At 39.6% G+C, this 22,193-nt stretch overlaps 1 protein-coding gene and 1 long non-coding RNA gene across 2 annotated transcripts in view; both read left to right on the top strand.

The window, feature by feature from the left end:
• LOC111196798 (serine-rich adhesin for platelets) overlaps positions 1-22,193 on the top strand; it is a 113,790-nt gene that overhangs the window by 87,661 nt on the left and 3,936 nt on the right. Inside the window, exons 13-21 of the mRNA XM_049481703.1 lie at positions 15,007-15,161; positions 15,268-15,389; positions 15,920-15,981; positions 16,087-16,187; positions 16,293-16,365; positions 17,895-18,049; positions 18,156-18,277; positions 20,252-20,313; positions 20,419-20,519. Coding sequence (XP_049337660.1) covers positions 15,007-15,161; positions 15,268-15,389; positions 15,920-15,981; positions 16,087-16,187; positions 16,293-16,365; positions 17,895-18,049; positions 18,156-18,277; positions 20,252-20,313; positions 20,419-20,519 — 953 coding nt within the window. The remainder of the gene's footprint in view (positions 1-15,006; positions 15,162-15,267; positions 15,390-15,919; positions 15,982-16,086; positions 16,188-16,292; positions 16,366-17,894; positions 18,050-18,155; positions 18,278-20,251; positions 20,314-20,418; positions 20,520-22,193) is intronic.
• On the top strand, positions 13,629-14,537 carry LOC125803009 (uncharacterized). The gene is made up of 3 exons (XR_007440063.1): positions 13,629-13,717; positions 13,824-13,945; positions 14,476-14,537. It is a non-coding gene; the product is annotated as an uncharacterized LOC125803009 (long non-coding RNA).

The raw sequence follows: 22,193 nt of genomic DNA on the forward strand, positions 1-22,193 counted from the left end.
CAGATTCAACAACAGTTTCAACAACTACAGAGCCAACAACTACTGCCTCTACAACTGAACAAACTACAGATTCAACAACAGTTTCAACAACTACAGAGCCAACAACTACTGCATCTACAACTGAACAAACTACAGATACAACAACAGCTCAAACAACTACAGAAGAAGCAACCACTACTACTGAAGCAAAAACTACTTCATCTACAACTGAACAAACTACAGATACAACAACAGCTCTAACAACTACAGAAGCAGCAACCACTACTACTGAAGCAAAAACTACAGATACAACAACAGTTTCAACAACTACAGAACCAACAACTACTGCATCTACAACTGAACAAACTACAGATACAACAACAGCTCAAACAACTACAGAAGCAGCAACCACTACTACTGAAGCAACAACTACTGCATCTACAACTGAACAAACTACAGAAACAACAACAGTTTCAACAACTACAGAACCAACAACTACTGCCTATACAACTGAACAAACTACAGATTCAACAACAGTTTCAACAACTACAGAGCCAACAACTACTGCCTCTACAACTGAACAAACTACAGATACAACAACAGTTTCAACAACTACAGAGCCAACAACTACTGCCTCTACAACTGAACAAACTACAGATTCAACAACAGTTTCAACAACTACAGAGCCAACAACTACTGCCTCTACAACTGAACAAACTACAGATTCAACAACAGTTTCTACAACTACAGAGCCAACAACTACTGCATCTACAACTGAACAAACTACAGATACAACAACAGCTCTAACAACTACAGAAGCAGCAACCACTACTACTGAAGCAACAACTACTGCATCTACAACTGAACAAACTACAGATTCAACAACAGTTTCAACAACTACAGAGCCAACAACTACTGCATCTACAACTGAACAAACTACAGATACAACAACAGCTCAAACAACTACAGAAGCAGCAACCACTACTACTGAAGCAAAAACTACTGCATCTACAACTGAACAAACTACAGATTCAACAACAGTTTCAACAACTACAGAGCCAACAACTACTGCCTCTACAACTGAACAAACTACAGATTCAACAACAGTTTCAACAACTACAGAGCCAACAACTACTGCATCTACAACTGAACAAACTACAGATACAACAACAGCTCAAACAACTACAGAAGAAGCAACCACTACTACTGAAGCAAAAACTACTGCATCTACAACTGAACAAACTACAGATACAACAACAGCTCTAACAACTACAGAAGCAGCAACCACTACTACTGAAGCAAAAACTACAGATACAACAACAGTTTCAACAACTACAGAACCAACAACTACTGCATCTACAACTGAACAAACTACAGATACAACAACAGCTCAAACAACTACAGAAGCAGCAACCACTACTACTGAAGCAAAAACTACTGCATCTACAACTGAACAAACTACAAATACAACAACAGTTTCAACAACTACAGAACCAACAACTACTGCCTATACAACTGAACAAACTACAGATTCAACAACAGTTTCAACAACTACAGAGCCAACAACTACTGCCTCTACAACTGAACAAACTACAGATACAACAACAGTTTCAACAACTACAGAGCCAACAACTACTGCATCTACAACTGAACAAACTACAGATACAACAACAGCTCAAACAACTACAGAAGCAGCAACCACTACTACTGAAGCAACAACTACTGCATCTACAACTGAACAAACTACAGATTCAACAACAGTTTCAACAACTACAGAGCCAACAACTACTGCATCTACAACTGAACAAACTACAGATACAACAACAGCTCAAACAACTACAGGAGCAGCAACCACTACTACTGAAGCAAAAACTACTGCATCTACAACTGAACAAACTACAGATTCAACAACAGTTTCAACAACTACAGAGCCAACAACTACTGCCTCTACAACTGAACAAACTACAGATTCAACAACAGTTTCAACAACTACAGAGCCAACAACTACTGCATCTACAACTGAACAAACTACAGATACAACAACAGCTCAAACAACTACAGAAGCAGCAACCACTACTACTGAAGCAAAAACTACTGCATCTACAACTGAACAAACTACAGATTCAACAACAGTTTCAACAACTACAGAGCCAACAACTACTGCCTCTACAACTGAACAAACTACAGATTCAACAACAGTTTCAACAACTACAGAGCCAACAACTACTGCATCTACAACTGAACAAACTACAGATACAACAACAGTTTCAACAACTACAGAGCCAACAACTACTGCATCTACAACTGAACAAACTACAGATACATCAACAGTTTCAACAACTACAGAACCAACAACTACTGCATCTACAACTGAACAAACTACAGATACAACAACAGCTCAAACAACTACAGAAGCAGCAACCACTACTACTGAAGCAAAAACTACTGCATCTACAACTGAACAAACTACAGATACAACAACAGCTCTAACAACTACAGAAGCAGCAACCACTACTACTGAAGCAAAAATTACAGATACAACAACAGTTTCAACAACTACAGAGCCAACAACTACTGCATCTACAACTGAACAAACTACAGATACAACAACAGCTCAAACAACTACAGAAGCAGCAACCACTACTACTGAAGCAAAAACTACTGCATCTACAACTGAACAAACTACAGATACAACAACAGCTCTAACAACTACAGAAGCAGCAACCACTACTACTGAAGCAAAAACTACAGATACAACAACAATTTCAACAACTACAAAGCCAACAACTACTGCATCTACAACTGAACAAACTACAGATACAACAACAGCTCAAACAACTACAGAAGCAGCAACCACTACTACTGAAGCAAAAACTACTGCATCTACAACTGAACAAACTACAGATACAACAACAGCTCTAACAACTACAGAAGCAGCAACCACTACTACTGAAGCAACAACTACTGCATCTACAACTGAACAAACTACAGATTCAACAACAGTTTCAACAACTACAGAGCCAACAACTACTGCATCTACAACTGTACAAACTACAGATACAACAACAGCTCAAACAACTACAGAAGCAGCAACCACTACTACTGAAGCAAAAACTACTGCATCTACAACTGAACAAACTACAGATACAACAACAGCTCTAACAACTACAGAAGCAGCAACCACTACTACTGAAGCAAAAACTACAGATACAACAACAGTTTCAACAACTACAGAGCCAACAACTACTGCATCTACAACAGAACAAACTACAGATACAACAACAGCTCAAACAACTACAGAAGCAGCAACCACTACTACTGAAGCAAAAACTTCTGCATCTACAACTGAACAACCTACAGATACAACAACAGCTCTAACAACTACAGAAGCAGCAACCACTACTACTGAAGCAACAACTACTGCATCTACAACTCAACAAACTACAGATTCAACAACAGTTTCAACAACTACAGAGCCAACAACTACTGCATCTACAACTGAACAAACAACAGATACAACAACAGCTCAAACAACTACAGAAGCAGCAACCACTACTACTGAAGCAAAAACTACTGCATCTACAACTGAACAAACTACAGATTCAACAACAGTTTCAACAACTACAGAGCCAACAACTACTGCCTCTACAACTGAACAAACTACAGATTCAACAACAGTTTCAACAACTACAGAGCCAACAACTACTGCCTCTACAACTGAACAAACTACAGATTCAACAACAATTTCAACAACTACAGAGCCAACAACTACTGCATCTACAACTGAACAAACTACAGATACAACAACAGCTCTAACAACTACAGAAGCAGCAACCACTACTACTGAAGCAACAACTACTGCATCTACAACTGAACAAACTACAGATTCAACAACAGTTTCAACAACTACAGAGCCAACAACTACTGCATCTACAACTGAACAAACTACAGATACAACAACAGCTCAAACAACTACAGAAGCAGCAACCACTACTACTGAAGCAAAAACTACTGCATCTACAACTGAACAAACTACAGATTCAACAACAGTTTCAACAACTACAGAGCCAACAACTACTGCCTCTACAACTGAACAAACTACAGATTCAACAACAGTTTCAACAACTACAGAGCCAACAACTACTGCATCTACAACTGAACAAACTACAGATACAACAACAGCTCAAACAACTACAGAAGAAGCAACCACTACTACTGAAGCAAAAACTACTTCATCTACAACTGAACAAACTACAGATACAACAACAGCTCTAACAACTACAGAAGCAGCAACCACTACTACTGAAGCAAAAACTACAGATACAACAACAGTTTCAACAACTACAGAACCAACAACTACTGCATCTACAACTGAACAAACTACAGATACAACAACAGCTCAAACAACTACAGAAGCAGCAACCACTACTACTGAAGCAAAAACTACTGCATCTACAACTGAACAAACTACAGAAACAACAACAGTTTCAACAACTACAGAACCAACAACTACTGCCTATACAACTGAACAAACTACAGATTCAACAACAGTTTCAACAACTACAGAGCCAACAACTACTGCCTCTACAACTGAACAAACTACAGATACAACAACAGTTTCAACAACTACAGAGCCAACAACTACTGCCTCTACAACTGAACAAACTACAGATTCAACAACAGTTTCAACAACTACAGAGCCAACAACTACTGCCTCTACAACTGAACAAACTACAGATTCAACAACAGTTTCTACAACTACAGAGCCAACAACTACTGCATCTACAACTGAACAAACTACAGATACAACAACAGCTCTAACAACTACAGAAGCAGCAACCACTACTACTGAAGCAACAACTACTGCATCTACAACTGAACAAACTACAGATTCAACAACAGTTTCAACAACTACAGAGCCAACAACTACTGCATCTACAACTGAACAAACTACAGATACAACAACAGCTCAAACAACTACAGAAGCAGCAACCACTACTACTGAAGCAAAAACTACTGCATCTACAACTGAACAAACTACAGATTCAACAACAGTTTCAACAACTACAGAGCCAACAACTACTGCCTCTACAACTGAACAAACTACAGATTCAACAACATTTTCAACAACTACAGAGCCAACAACTACTGCATCTACAACTGAACAAACTACAGATACAACAACAGCTCAAACAACTACAGAAGAAGCAACCACTACTACTGAAGCAAAAACTACTGCATCTACAACTGAACAAACTACAGATACAACAACAGCTCTAACAACTACAGAAGCAGCAACCACTACTACTGAAGCAAAAACTACAGATACAACAACAGTTTCAACAACTACAGAACCAACAACTACTGCATCTACAACTGAACAAACTACAGATACAACAACAGCTCAAACAACTACAGAAGCAGCAACCACTACTACTGAAGCAAAAACTACTGCATCTACAACTGAACAAACTACAAATACAACAACAGTTTCAACAACTACAGAACCAACAACTACTGCCTATACAACTGAACAAACTACAGATTCAACAACAGTTTCAACAACTACAGAGCCAACAACTACTGCCTCTACAACTGAACAAACTACAGATACAACAACAGTTTCAACAACTACAGAGCCAACAACTACTGCATCTACAACTGAACAAACTACAGATACAACAACAGCTCAAACAACTACAGAAGCAGCAACCACTACTACTGAAGCAACAACTACTGCATCTACAACTGAACAAACTACAGATTCAACAACAGTTTCAACAACTACAGAGCCAACAACTACTGCATCTACAACTGAACAAACTACAGATACAACAACAGCTCAAACAACTACAGAAGCAGCAACCACTACTACTGAAGCAAAAACTACTGCATCTACAACTGAACAAACTACAGATTCAACAACAGTTTCAACAACTACAGAGCCAACAACTACTGCCTCTACAACTGAACAAACTACAGATTCAACAACAGTTTCAACAACTACAGAGCCAACAACTACTGCATCTACAACTGAACAAACTACAGATACAACAACAGCTCAAACAACTACAGAAGCAGCAACCACTACTACTGAAGCAAAAACTACTGCATCTACAACTGAACAAACTACAGATTCAACAACAGTTTCAACAACTACAGAGCCAACAACTACTGCCTCTACAACTGAACAAACTACAGATTCAACAACAGTTTCAACAACTACAGAGCCAACAACTACTGCATCTACAACTGAACAAACTACAGATACAACAACAGTTTCAACAACTACAGAGCCAACAACTACTGCATCTACAACTGAACAAACTACAGATACATCAACAGTTTCAACAACTACAGAACCAACAACTACTGCATCTACAACTGAACAAACTACAGATACAACAACAGCTCAAACAACTACAGAAGCAGCAACCACTACTACTGAAGCAAAAACTACTGCATCTACAACTGAACAAACTACAGATACAACAACAGCTCTAACAACTACAGAAGCAGCAACCACTACTACTGAAGCAAAAATTACAGATACAACAACAGTTTCAACAACTACAGAGCCAACAACTACTGCATCTACAACTGAACAAACTACAGATACAACAACAGCTCAAACAACTACAGAAGCAGCAACCACTACTACTGAAGCAAAAACTACTGCATCTACAACTGAACAAACTACGGATACAACAACAGCTCTAACAACTACAAAAGCAGCAACCACTACTACTGAAGCAACAACTACTGCATCTACAACTGAACAAACTACAGATACAACAACAGCTCAAACAACTACAGAAGCAGCAACCACTACTACTGAAGCAAAAACTACTGCATCTACAACTGAACAAACTACAGATTCAACAACAGTTTCAACAACTACAGAGCCAACAACTACTGCCTCTACAACTGAACAAACTACAGATTCAACAACAGTTTCAACAACTACAGAGCCAACAATTACTGCATCTACAACTGAACAAACTACAGATTCAACAACAGTTTCAACAACTACAGAGCCAACAACTACTGCATCTACAACTGAACAAACTACAGATTCAACAACAGTTTCAACAACTACAGAGCCAACAACTACTGCCTCTACAACTGAACAAACTACAGATTCAACAACAGTTTCAACAACTACTGCATCTACAACTGAACAAACTACAGATTCAACAACAGTTTCAACAACTACAGAGCCAACAACTACTGCATCTACAACTGAACAAACTACAGATACAACAACAGTTTCAACAACTACAGAGCCAACAACTACTGCATCTACAACTGAACAAACTACAGATACAACAACAGCTCAAACAACTACAGAAGCAGCAACCACTACTACTGAAGCAACAACTACTGCATCTACAACTGAACAAACTACAGATTCAACAACAGTTTCAACAACTACAGAACCAACAACTACTGCCTCTACAACTGAACACACTACAGATTCAACAATAGTTTCAACAACTACAGAGCCAACAACTACTGCATCTACAACTGAACAAACTACAGATACAACAACAGCTCAAACAACTACAGAAGCAGCAACCACTACTACTGAAGCAAAAACTACTGCATCTACAACTGAACAAACTACAGAAACAACAACAGTTTCAACAACTACAGAACCAACAACTACTGCCTATACAACTGAACAAACTACAGATTCAACAACAGTTTCAACAACTACAGAGCCAACAACTACTGCATCTACAACTGAACAAACTACAGATACAACAACAGCTCAAACAACTACAGAAGCAGCAACCACTACTACTGAAGCAAAAACTACTGCATCTACAACTGAACAAACTACAGATTCAACAACAGTTTCAACAACTACAGAGCCAACAACTACTGCCTCTACAACTGAACAAACTACAGATTCAACAACAGTTTCAACAACTACAGAGCCAACAACTACTGCATCTACAACTGAACAAACTACAGATACAACAACAGCTCTAACAACTACAGAAGCAGCAACCACTACTACTGAAGCAACAACTACTGCATCTACAACTGAACAAACTACAGATTCAACAACAGTTTCAACAACTACAGAGCCAACAACTACTGCATCTACAACTGAACAAACTACAGATACAACAACAGCTCAAACAACTACAGAAGCAGCAACCACTATTACTGAAGCAAAAACTACTGCATCTACAACTGAACAAACTACAGATTCAACAACAGTTTCAACAACTACAGAGCCAACAACTACTGCCTCTACAACTGAACAGACTACAGATTCAACAACAGTTTCAACAACTACAGAGCCAACAACTACTGCATCTACAACTGAACAAACTACAGATACAACAACAGCTCAAACAACTACAGAAGAAGCAACCACTACTACTGAAGCAAAAACTACTGCATCTACAACTGAACAAACTACAGATACAACAACAGCTCTAACAACTACAGAAGCAGCAACCACTACTACTGAAGCAAAAACTACAGATACAACAACAGTTTCAACAACTACAGAAGCAACAACTACTGCATCTACAACTGAACAAACTACAGATACAACAACAGCTCAAACAACTACAGAAGCAGCAACCACTACTACTGAAGCAAAAACTACTGCATCTACAACTGAACAAACTACAGAAACAACAACAGTTTCAACAACTACAGAACCAACAACTACTGCCTATACAACTGAACAAACTACAGATTCAACAACAGTTTCAACAACTACAGAGCCAACAACTACTGCCTCTACAACTGAACAAACTACAGATACAACAACAGTTTCAACAACTACAGAGCCAACAACTACTGCCTCTACAACTGAACAAACTACAGATTCAACAACAGTTTCAACAACTACAGAGCCAACAACTACTGCCTCTACAACTGAACAAACTACAGATTCAACAACAGTTTCAACAACTACTGCATCTACAACTGAACAAACTACAGATTCAACAACAGTTTCAACAACTACAGAGCCAACAACTACTGCATCTACAACTGAACAAACTACAGATACAACAACAGTTTCAACAACTACAGAGCCAACAACTACTGCATCTACAACTGAACAAACTACAGATACAACAACAGCTCAAACAACTACAGAAGCAGCAACCACTACTACTGAAGCAACAACTACTGCATCTACAACTGAACAAACTACAGATTCAACAACAGTTTCAACAACTACAGAACCAACAACTACTGCCTCTACAACTGAACACACTACAGATTCAACAATAGTTTCAACAACTACAGAGCCAACAACTACTGCATCTACAACTGAACAAACTACAGATACAACAACAGCTCAAACAACTACAGAAGCAGCAACCACTACTACTGAAGCAAAAACTACTGCATCTACAACTGAACAAACTACAGAAACAACAACAGTTTCAACAACTACAGAACCAACAACTACTGCCTATACAACTGAACAAACTACAGATTCAACAACAGTTTCAACAACTACAGAGCCAACAACTACTGCATCTACAACTGAACAAACTACAGATACAACAACAGCTCAAACAACTACAGAAGCAGCAACCACTACTACTGAAGCAAAAACTACTGGATCTACAACTGAACAAAGTACAGATTCAACAACAGTTTCAACAACTACAGAGCCAACAACTACTGCCTCTACAACTGAACAAACTACAGATTCAACAACAGTTTCAACAACTACAGAGCCAACAACTACTGCATCTACAACTGAACAAACTTCAGATACAACAACAGCTCAAACAACTACAGAAGCAGCAACCACTACTTCTGAAGCAAAAACTACTTCATCTACAACTGAACAAACTACAAATTCCTCAACCATTTCAACAACTACAGAACCAACAACTACTGCATCTACAACTAAACAAACTGCAGATACAACTACAGCTCAAACAACAACAGAAACATTAACCACTACTACTGAAACACCAACTACTGCATATACAACTAAACAAACTACAGATACAACTACAGCTCAAACACCCACAGAAACATCAACCACTACTACTGAAACACCAACTTCTGCATTTACAACTGAACAAACTACAGATACAACTACAGCTCAAACGACTACAGAAGCAGCAACCACAACTACTGAAGCAACAACTACTGCAACTACAGCTGAACAAACTACAGATTCAACAACAGTTTCAACAACTACAGAGCAAACAACTACTGCATCTACAACTGAACAAACTACAGATACAACAACAGTTTCAACAACTACAGAGCCAACAACTACTCCATCTACAACTGAACAAACTACAGATACAACTACAGCTCTAACAACTACAGAAGCAGCAAACATAACTACTGGAGCAACAACTACTGCCTCTACAACTGAACAAACTACAGATTCATCAACCATTTCAACAACTACAGACCCAACAACTACTGCCTGTACAACTGAACAAACTACAGATACAACAACAGTTTCAACAACTACAGAGCCAACAACTACTGCATCTACAACTGAACAAACTACAGATACAACAACGGCTCAAACAACTACAGAATCTCCAACGACAACTACTAAAGCAACAACTACTGCAACTACAACTGCACAAACTACAAATACAACAACTGCTCAAACTACTACAGAAGCTGAAACTACTACTGAAGAAACAACTACTGCATCAACAACTAAACAAACTGCAGATACAACAACAGCTCAAACAACTACAGAAGCAGCAACCACTACTACTGAAGCAAAAACTACTGCATCTACAACTGAACAAACTACAGAAACAACAACAGTTTCAACAACTACAGAACCAACAACTACTGCCTATACAACTGAACAAACTACAGATTCAACAACAGTTTCAACAACTACAGAGCCAACAACTACTGCCTCTACAACTGAACAAACTACAGATACAACAACAGTTTCAACAACTACAGAGCCAACAACTACTGCCTCTACAACTGAACAAACTACAGATTCAACAACAGTTTCAACAACTACAGAGCCAACAACTACTGCCTCTACAACTGAACAAACTACAGATTCAACAACAGTTTCAACAACTACTGCATCTACAACTGAACAAACTACAGATTCAACAACAGTTTCAACAACTACAGAGCCAACAACTACTGCATCTACAACTGAACAAACTACAGATACAACAACAGTTTCAACAACTACAGAGCCAACAACTACTGCATCTACAACTGAACAAACTACAGATACAACAACAGCTCAAACAACTACAGAAGCAGCAACCACTACTACTGAAGCAACAACTACTGCATCTACAACTGAACAAACTACAGATTCAACAACAGTTTCAACAACTACAGAACCAACAACTACTGCCTCTACAACTGAACACACTACAGATTCAACAATAGTTTCAACAACTACAGAGCCAACAACTACTGCATCTACAACTGAACAAACTACAGATACAACAACAGCTCAAACAACTACAGAAGCAGCAACCACTACTACTGAAGCAAAAACTACTGCATCTACAACTGAACAAACTACAGAAACAACAACAGTTTCAACAACTACAGAACCAACAACTACTGCCTATACAACTGAACAAACTACAGATTCAACAACAGTTTCAACAACTACAGAGCCAACAACTACTGCATCTACAACTGAACAAACTACAGATACAACAACAGCTCAAACAACTACAGAAGCAGCAACCACTACTACTGAAGCAAAAACTACTGGATCTACAACTGAACAAAGTACAGATTCAACAACAGTTTCAACAACTACAGAGCCAACAACTACTGCCTCTACAACTGAACAAACTACAGATTCAACAACAGTTTCAACAACTACAGAGCCAACAACTACTGCATCTACAACTGAACAAACTTCAGATACAACAACAGCTCAAACAACTACAGAAGCAGCAACCACTACTACTGAAGCAAAAACTACTTCATCTACAACTGAACAAACTACAAATTCCTCAACCATTTCAACAACTACAGAACCAACAACTACTGCATCTACAACTAAACAAACTGCAGATACAACTACAGCTCAAACAACAACAGAAACATTAACCACTACTACTGAAACACCAACTACTGCATATACAACTAAACAAACTACAGATACAACTACAGCTCAAACACCCACAGAAACATCAACCACTACTACTGAAACACCAACTTCTGCATTTACAACTGAACAAACTACAGATACAACTACAGCTCAAACGACTACAGAAGCAGCAACCACAACTACTGAAGCAACAACTACTGCAACTACAGCTGAACAAACTACAGATTCAACAACAGTTTCAACAACTACAGAGCAAACAACTACTGCATCTACAACTGAACAAACTACAGATACAACAACAGTTTCAACAACTACAGAGCCAACAACTACTCCATCTACAACTGAACAAACTACAGATACAACTACAGCTCTAACAACTACAGAAGCAGCAACCACAACTACTGGAGCAACAACTACTGCCTCTACAACTGAACAAACTACAGATTCATCAACCATTTCAACAACTACAGAGCCAACAACTACTGCCTGTACAACTGAACAAACTACAGATACAACAACAGTTTCAACAACTACAGAGCCAACAACTACTGCATCTACAACTGAACAAACTACAGATACAACAACGGCTCAAACAACTACAGAATCTCCAACGACAACTACTAAAGCAACAACTACTGCAACTACAACTGCACAAACTACAAATACAACAACTGCTCAAACTACTACAGAAGCTGAAACTACTACTGAAGAAACAACTACTGCATCAACAACTAAACAAACTGCAGATACAACTACAGCTCAACCAACAACAGAAACATTAACCACTACTACTGAAACACCAACTACTGCATCTACAACTGAACAAACTACAGATACAACTACAGCTCAAACGACTACAGAAGCAGCAACCACAACTACTGAAGCAACAACTACTGCAACTACAGCTGAACAAACTACAGATACAACTACAGCTCAAACGACTACAGAAGCAGCAACCACAACTACTGAAGCAACAACTACTGCATCTACAACTGAACAAACTACAGATACAACTACAGCTCTAACAACTACAGAAGCAGCATCCACAACTACTGGAGCAACAACTACTGCAACTACAGCTGAACAAACTACAGATACAACTACAGCTCAAACGACTACAGAAGCAGCAACCACAACTACTGAAGCAACAACTACTGCCTCTACAACTGAACAAACTACAGATTCATCAACCATTTCAACAATTACAGAGCCAACAACTACTGCCTCTACAACTGAACAAACTACAGATTCAACAACAGTTTCAACAACTACAGAGCCAACAACTACTGCATCTACAACTGAACAAACTACAGATACAACAACAGCTAAAACAACTACAGAAGCAGCAAATACTGCACCTACAATTGAACAAACTACAGATTCAACAACAGTTTCAACTTCCACAGCGACGCCTTCCACAATGTATGTTTAATTTCTAACATTGATATTTATATCTGTTTATTCTTCATTCTTCAGAAACCATTAATATGTTTTATTGTTCCTCCAGATCTGGTGCTGCAGTGGTTTCTGCCAGGCTGGTGTTCAATTCCTCCTCTAACGTCCCCAGTGAGAGTTCGGTCCTCAATGCTACCACAACTCTGCTCAACTCTCGACTCTCAAACCTCAACCATTCTACTAACGTGCTGAACATCAGCTATCAGAGTACGTTTACCTCTCAGCTACTGGGAATATTCTGATCAGAGTCGATGAGAAATTCCAGATTGAATCTGTTATTTGATCACGAAATGATGTTTGATTTGTTTCTCAGAAATTTCAGACACCTCCTATGCAGTCATCTTCACATTCAGCCTCAGTAATATCAGCATGCCAGAGAGCGCTGACCTCAGGAACAGCACCTACACCCAAGTGCAGAACTCCATCAACACAGCGGTGAGTCTACATTAATCAACGGATTCTTCCAATCAGAACAACTTCTGTACGAGTTGTGGGTAGAAACAGGTCAGTTCAAGATGGGGATGACTTTCTTTTCTTGGGGTGGAGAAGATCCTCTCCAATGCTCTAACCACGATCTTGAGTCTCCATAAGCCCCATGTGGAACTTCAGAGGGACGGCAGTGAGCCCACCTCCCTTATAGTCCTGTTATAGTCCAATTGGTAGACATGTTCACTCCAGATCACTGAATAAATGAGGACATCATCCAGATACGCAGTGTTCTATTCATGATGAGGCTGCACGATGATGTCCATCAGTTTGTTAAAGGTGGGCGGAGCTCCAGGACACATTAAAGGAAGGTTCATTTATTGCTACAACCCAGTATTGCTGCTGCCACATGACGTCTCCACTGGTGGAGTTTGCTCAGGGCAGACAGGAAATAAACTCACAACATTACCTGAGTAAATGTAATTAGTACTAAAATTACTTAAATTACTAAATCTTAATATCGTTGTTTCTGTTTCCAGTTGAACACACTGCTAAATCAACCTGGTGCAGATCCTTTTGAACCCCAGAGCTCAGTCTTCAGGTAAGTTCTCCAAACATCTGACCTTTGACCTACGTTATTTTTTCTTTAGATGTCATTGTTCTGTAAATAGAATTACAATTATAGTCCCCTAATTTCTCTAAACAGAAGCTCAGCCAATCAGATTGAAGGCAACATGGAGTACCTCTTCCAAGATGGAGACACCAAAGTACCCATCAGCTTCTTCAATGAGCTCAAGACACAGATTGGTAATTAAAGACACAATATGCTGTATTTCAGCTGTCCTCTTACTATTGGTTCTGATTTTGATCAGGTTTAATATAATCTGTTTCTCTAATTCTGTTATTTTGTAGCTTCAACAACAACGGTTTCTCCAATTACTACAACCAGTCTGATGGTGACTTCCACAGCGACGCCTTCCACAATGTATGTTTAGGTTCTAATATTGACATTTATATCTGTTTATTCTTCATTCTTCAGAAACCATTAATATGTTTTATTGTTCCTCCAGATCTGGTGCTGCAGTGGTTTCTGCCAGGCTGGTGTTCAATTCCTCCTCTACCGTCCCCAGTGAGAGTTCGGTCCTCAATGCTACCACAACTCTGCTCAACTCTCGACTCTCAAACCTCAACCATTCTACTAACGTGCTGAACATCAGCTATCAGAGTATGTTTACCTCTCAGCTACTGGGAATGTTCTGATCAGAGTCGATGAGAAATTCCAGATTGAATCTGTTATTTGATCACTAAATGATGTTTGATTTGTTTCTCAGAAATTTCAGACACGTCCTATGCAGTCATCTTCACATTCAGCTTCAGTAATATCAGCATGCCAGAGAGCGCTGACCTCAGGAACAGCACCTACACCCAAGTGCAGAACTCCATCAACACAGCGGTGAGTCTACATTAATCAACAGATTCTTCCAATCAGAACAACTTCTGTACGAGTTGTGGGTAGAAACAGGTCAGTTCAAGATGGTGATGACTTTCTTTTCTTGGGGTGGAGAAGATCCTCTCCAATGCTCTAACCACGATATTGAGTCTCCATAAGCCCCATGTGGAACTTCAGAGGGACGGCAGTGAGCCCACCTCCCTTATAGTCCTGTTATAGTCCAATTGATAGACATGTTCACTCCAGATCACTGAATAAATGAGGACATCATCTAGATACGCAGTGTTCTATTCATGATGAGGCCACAGGATGATGTCCATCAGTTTGTTAAAGGTGGGCAGAGCTCCAGGACACATGAAAGGAAGGGTCGTTCATTGCTACAACCCAGTATTGCTGCTGTCACATGACGTCTCCACTGGTGGAGTTTGCTCAGGGCAGACAGGAAATAAACTCACAACATTACCTGAGTAACTGTAATTAGTACTAAACTTACTTAAATTACTAAACCTTAATATCATTGTTTCTGTTTCCAGTTGAACACACTGCTAAATCAACCTGGTGCAGATCTTTTTGAACCCCAGAGCTCAGTCTTCACGTAAGTTCTCCAAACATCTGACCTTTGACCTATGTTATTTTTTCTTTAGATGTCATTGTTCTGTAAATAGAATTACAATTATAGTCCCCTAATTTTTCTCAACAGAAGCTCAGCCAATCAGATTGAAGGCAACATGGAGTACCTCTTCCAAGATGGAGACACCAAAGTACCCATCAGCTTCTTCAATGAGCTCAAGACACAGATTGGTAATTAAAGACACAATATGCTGTATTTCAGCTGTCCTCTTACTATTGGTTCTGATTTTGATCAGGTTTAATATAATCTGTTTCTCTAATTCTGTTATTTTGTAGCTTCAACAACAACGGTTTCTCCAATTACTACAACCAGTCTGATGGTGACTTCCACAGCGACGCCTTCCACAATGTATGTTTAGTTTCTAATATTGACATTTATATCTGTTTATTCTTCATTCTTCAGAAACCATTAATATGTTTTATTGTTCCTCCAGATCTGGTGCTGCAGTGGTTTCTGCCAGGCTGGTGTTCAATTCCTCCTCTAACGTCCCCAGTGAGAGTTCGGTCCTCAATGCTACCACAACTCTGCTCAACTCTCGACTCTCAAACCTCAACCATTCTACTAACGTGCTGAACATCAGCTATCAGAGTACGTTTACCTCTCAGCTACTGGGAATGTTCTGATCAGAGTCAATGAGAAATTCCAGATTGAATCTGTTATTTGATCACTAAATGATGTTTGATTTGTTTCTCAGAAATTTCAGACACCTCCTATGCAGTCATCTTCACATTCAGCCTCAGTAATATCAGCATGCCAGAGAGCGCTGACCTCAGGAACATCACCTACACCCAAGTGCCGAACTTCATCAACACAGCGGTGAGTCTACATTAATCAACGGATTCTTCCAATCAGAACAACTTCTGTACGAGTTGTGGGTAGAAACAGGTCAGTTCAAGATGGTGATGACTTTCTTTTCTTGGGGTGGAGAAGATCCTCTCCAATGCTCTAACCACGATCTTGAGTCTCCATAAGCCCCATGTGGAACTTCAGAGGGACGGCAGTGAGCCCACCTCCCTTATAGTCCTGTTATAGTCCAATTGGTAGACATGTTCACTCCAGATCACTGAATAAATGAGGACATCATCTAGATACGCAGTGTTCTATTCATGATGAGGCTGCAGGATGATGTCCATCAGTTTGTTAAAGGTGGGCGGAGCTCCAGGACACATGAAAGGAAGGGTCGTTCATTGCTACAACCCAGTATTGCTGCTGTCACATGACGTCTCCACTGGTGGAGTTTGCTCAGGGCAGACAGGAAATAAACTCACAACATTACCTGAGCAAATGTAATTAGTACTAAAATTACTTAAATTACTAAACCTTAATATCGTTGTTTCTGTTTCCAGCTGAACACACTGCTAAATCAACCTGGTGCAGATCTTTTTGAACCCCAGAGCTCAGTCTTCACGTAAGTTCTCCAAACATCTGACCTTTGACCTATGTTATTTTTTCTTTAGATGTCATTGTTCTGTAAATAGAATTACAATTATAGTCCCCTAATTTTTCTCAACAGAAGCTCAGCCAATCAGATTGAAGGCAACATGGAGTACCTCTTCCAAGATGGAGACACCAAAGTACCCATCAGCTTCTTCAATGAGCTCAAGACACAGATTGGTAATTAAAGACACAATATGCTGTATTTCAGCTGTCCTCTTACTATTGGTTCTGATTTTGATCAGGTTTAATATAATCTGTTTCTCTAATTCTGTTATTTTGTAGCTTCAACAACAACGGTTTCTCCAACGACTACAAACAGTCTGATGGTGACTTCCACAGCGACGCCTTCCACAATGTATGTTTAATTTCTAATATTGATATTTATATCTGTTTATTCTTCATTCTTCAGAAACCATTAATATGTTTTATTGTTCCTCCAGATCTGGTGCTGCAGTGGTTTCTGCCAGGCTGGTGTTCAATTCCTCCTCTACCGTCCCCAGTGAGAGTTCGGTCCTCAATGCTACCACAACTCTGCTCAACTCTCGACTCTCAAACCTCAACCATTCTACTAACGTGCTGAACATCAGCTATCAGAGTACGTTTACCTCTCAGCTACTGGGAATGTTCTGATCAGAGTCGATGAGAAATTCCAGATTGAATCTGTTATTTGATCACTAAATGATGTTTGATTTGTTTCTCAGAAATTTCAGACACCTCCTATGCAGTCATCTTCACATTCAGCCTCAGTAAAATCAGCATGCCAGAGAGCGCTGACCTCAGGAACAGCACCTACACCCAAGTGCAGAACTCCATCAACACAGCGGTGAGTCTACATTAATCAACGGATTCTTCCAATCAGAACAACTTCTGTACGAGTTGTGGGTAGAAACAGGTCAGTTCAAGATGGTGATGACTTTCTTTTCTTGGGGTGGAGAAGATCCTCTCCAATGCTCTAATCACGATATTGAGTCTCCATAAGCCCCATGTGGAACTTCAGAGGGACGGCAGTGAGCCCACCTCCCTTATAGTCCTGTTATAGTCCAATTGGTAGACATGTTCACTCCAGATCACTGAATAAATGAGGACATCATCCAGATACACAGTGTTCTATTCATGATGAGGTTGCAGGATGATGTCCATCAGTTTGTTAAAGGTGGGCGGAGATCCAGGACACATGAAAGGAAGGGTCATTCATTGCTACAACCCAGTATTGCTGCTGTCACATGACGTCTCCACTGGTGGAGTTTGCTCAGGGCAGACAGGAAATAAACTCACAACATTACCTGAGTAAATGTAATTAGTACTAAAACTACTTAAATTACTAAACCTTAATATCGTTGTTTCTGTTTCCAGCTGAACACACTGCTAAATCAACCTGGTGCAGATCTTTTTGAACCCCAGAGCTCAGTCTTCACGTAAGTTCTCCAAACATCTGACCTTTGACCTACACTATTTTTTCTTTAGATGTCATTGTTCTGTAAATAGAATTACAATTATAGTCCCCTAATTTCTCTAAACAGAAGCTCAGCCAATCAGATTGAAGGCAACATGGAGTACCTCTTCCAAGATGGAGACACCAAAGTACCCATCAGCTTCTTCAATGAGCTCAAGACACAGATTGGTAATTAAAGACACAATATGCTGTATTTCAGCTGTCCTCTTACTATTGGTTCTGATTTTGATCAGGTTTAATATAATCTGTTTCTCTAATTCTGTTATTTTGTAGCTTCAACAACAACGGTTTCTCCAACGACTACAAACAGTCTGATGGTGACTTCCACAGCGACGCCTTCCACAATGTATGTTTAATTTCTAATATTGATATTTATATCTGTTTATTTTTCGTTCTTCAGAAACCATTAATATGTTTTATTGTTCCTCCAGATCTGGTGCTGCAGTGGTTTCTGCCAGGCTGGTGTTCAATTCCTCCTCTACCGTCCCCAGTGAGAGTTTGGTCCTCAATGCTACCACAACTCTGCTCAACTCTCGACTCTCAAACCTCAACCATTCTACTAACGTGCTGAACATCAGCTATCAGAGTACGTTTACCTCTCAGCTACTGGGAATATTCTGATCAGAGTCGATGAGAAATTCCAGATTGAATCTGTTATTTGATCACTAAATGATGTTTGATTTGTTCCTCAGAAATTTCAGACTCCTCCTATGCAGTCATCTTCACATTCAGCCTCAGTAATATCAGCATGCCAGAGAGCGCTGACCTCAGGAACAGCACCTACACCCAAGTGCAGAACTCCATCAACACAGCGGTGAGTCTACATCAATCAACGGATTCTTCCAATCAGAAAAACTTATGTACGAGTTGTGGGTAGAAACAGGTCAGTTCAAGATGGGGATGACTTTCTTTTCTTGGGGTGGAGAAGATCCTCTCCAATGCTATACCCATGATATTGAGTCTCCATAAGCCCCATGTGGAACTTCAGAGGGACGGCAGTGAGCCCACCTCCCTTATAGTCCTGTTATAGTCCAATTGGTAGACATGTTCACTCCAGATCACTGAAAAAATGAGGACATCATCCAGATGCGCAGTGTTCTATTCATGATGAGGCTGCAGGATGATGTCCATTAGTTTGTTAAAGGTGGGCGGAGATCCAGGACACATGAAAGGAAGGGTCATTCATTGCTACAACCCAGTATTGCTGCTGCCACATGACGTCTCCACTGGTGGAGTTTGGTCAGGGCAGACAGGAAATAAACTCACAACATTACCTGAGTAAATGTAATTAGTACTAAAATTACTTAAATTACTAAACCTTAATATCGTTATTTCTGTTTCCAGCTGAACACTCTGCTAAATCAACCTGATGCAGATCTTTTTGAATCCCAGAGCTCAGTCTTCACGTAAGTTCTCCAAACATCTGACCTTTGACCTATGTTATTTTTTCTTTAGAGGTCATTGTTCTGTAAATAGAATTACAATTATAATCCCCTAATTTCTCTAAACAGAAGCTCAGCAAATCAGATTGAAGGCAACATGGAGTACCTCTTCCAAGATGGAGACACCAAAGTACCCATCAGCTTCTTCAATGAGCTCAAGACACAGATTGGTAATTAAAGACACAATATGCTGTATTTCAGCTGTCCTCTTACTATTGGTTCTGATTTTGAACAGGTTTAATATAATCTGTTTCTCTAATTCTGTTATTTTGTAGCTTCAACAACAACGGTTTCTCCAACGACTACAAACAGTCTGATGGTGACTTCCACAGCGACGCCTTCCACAATGTATGTTTAGTTTCTAATATTGACATTTATATCTGTTTATTCTTCATTCTTCAGAAACCATTAATATGTTTTATTTTTCCTCCAGATCTGGTGCTGCAGTGGTTTATGCCAGACTGGTGTTCAATTCCTCCTCTACCGTCCCCAGTGAGAGTTCGGTCCTCAATGCTACCACAACTCTGCTCAACTCTCGACTCTCAAACCTCAACCATTCTACTAACGTGCTGAACATCAGCTATCAGAGTACGTTTACCTCTCAGCTACTGGGAATGTTCTGATCAGAGTCGATGAGAAATTCCAGATTGAATCTGTTATTTGATCACTAAATGATGTTTGATTTGTTCCTCAGAAATTTCAGACTCCTCCTATGCAGTCATCTTCACATTCAGCCTCAGTAATATCAGCATGCCAGAGAGCGCTGACCTCAGGAACAGCACCTACACCCAAGTGCAGAACTCCATCAACACAGCGGTGAGTCTACATTAATCAATGGATTCTTCCAATCAGAACAACTTCTGTACGAGTTGTGGGTAGAAACAGGTCAGTTCAAGATGGTGATGACTTTCTTTTCTTGGGGTGGAGAAGATCCTCTCCAATGCTCTAACCATGATATTGAGTCTCCATAAGCCCCATGTGGAACTTCAGAGGGACGGCAGTGAGCCCACCTCCCTTATAGTCCTGTTATAGTCCAATTGGTAGACATGTTCACTCCAGATCACTGAATAAATGAGGACATCATCTAGATACGCAGTGTTCTATTCATGATGAGGCTGCAGGATGATGTCCATCAGTTTGTTAAAGGTGGGCGGAGCTCCAGGACACATGAAAGGAAGGGTCGTTCATTGCTACAACCCAGTATTGCTGCTGTCACATGACGTCTCCACTGGTGGAGTTTGCTCAGGGCAGACAGGAAATAAACTCACAACATTACCTGAGTAAATGTAATTAGTACTAAAATTACTTAAATTACTAAACCTTAATATCGTTGTTTCTGTTTCCAGCTGAACACACTGCTAAATCAACCTGGTGCAGATCTTTTTGAAGCCCAGAGCTCAGTCTTCACGTAAGTTCTCCAAACATCTGACCTTTGACCTACGTTATTTTTTCTTTAGATGTCATTGTTCTGTAAATAGAATTACAATTATAGTCCCCTAATTTTTCTAAACAGAAGCTCAGCCAATCAGATTGAAGGCAACATGGAGTACCTCTTCCAAGATGGAGACACCAAAGTACCCATCAGCTTCTTCAATGAGCTCAAGACACAGATTGGTAATTAAAGACACAATATGCTGTATTTCAGCTGTCCTCTTACTATTGGTTCTGATTTTGAACAGGTTTAATATAATCTGTTTCTCTAATTCTGTTATTTTGTAGCTTCAACAACAACGGTTTCTCCAATTACTACAACCAGTCTGATGGTGACTTCCACAGCGACGCCTTCCACAATGTATGTTTAATTTCTAATATTGATATTTATATCTGTTTATTCTTCATTCTTC

Source organism: Astyanax mexicanus, chromosome 7 (assembly GCF_023375975.1).
Source record: "Astyanax mexicanus isolate ESR-SI-001 chromosome 7, AstMex3_surface, whole genome shotgun sequence".
Classification (NCBI taxonomy): Eukaryota; Metazoa; Chordata; class Actinopteri; order Characiformes; family Acestrorhamphidae; genus Astyanax; species Astyanax mexicanus.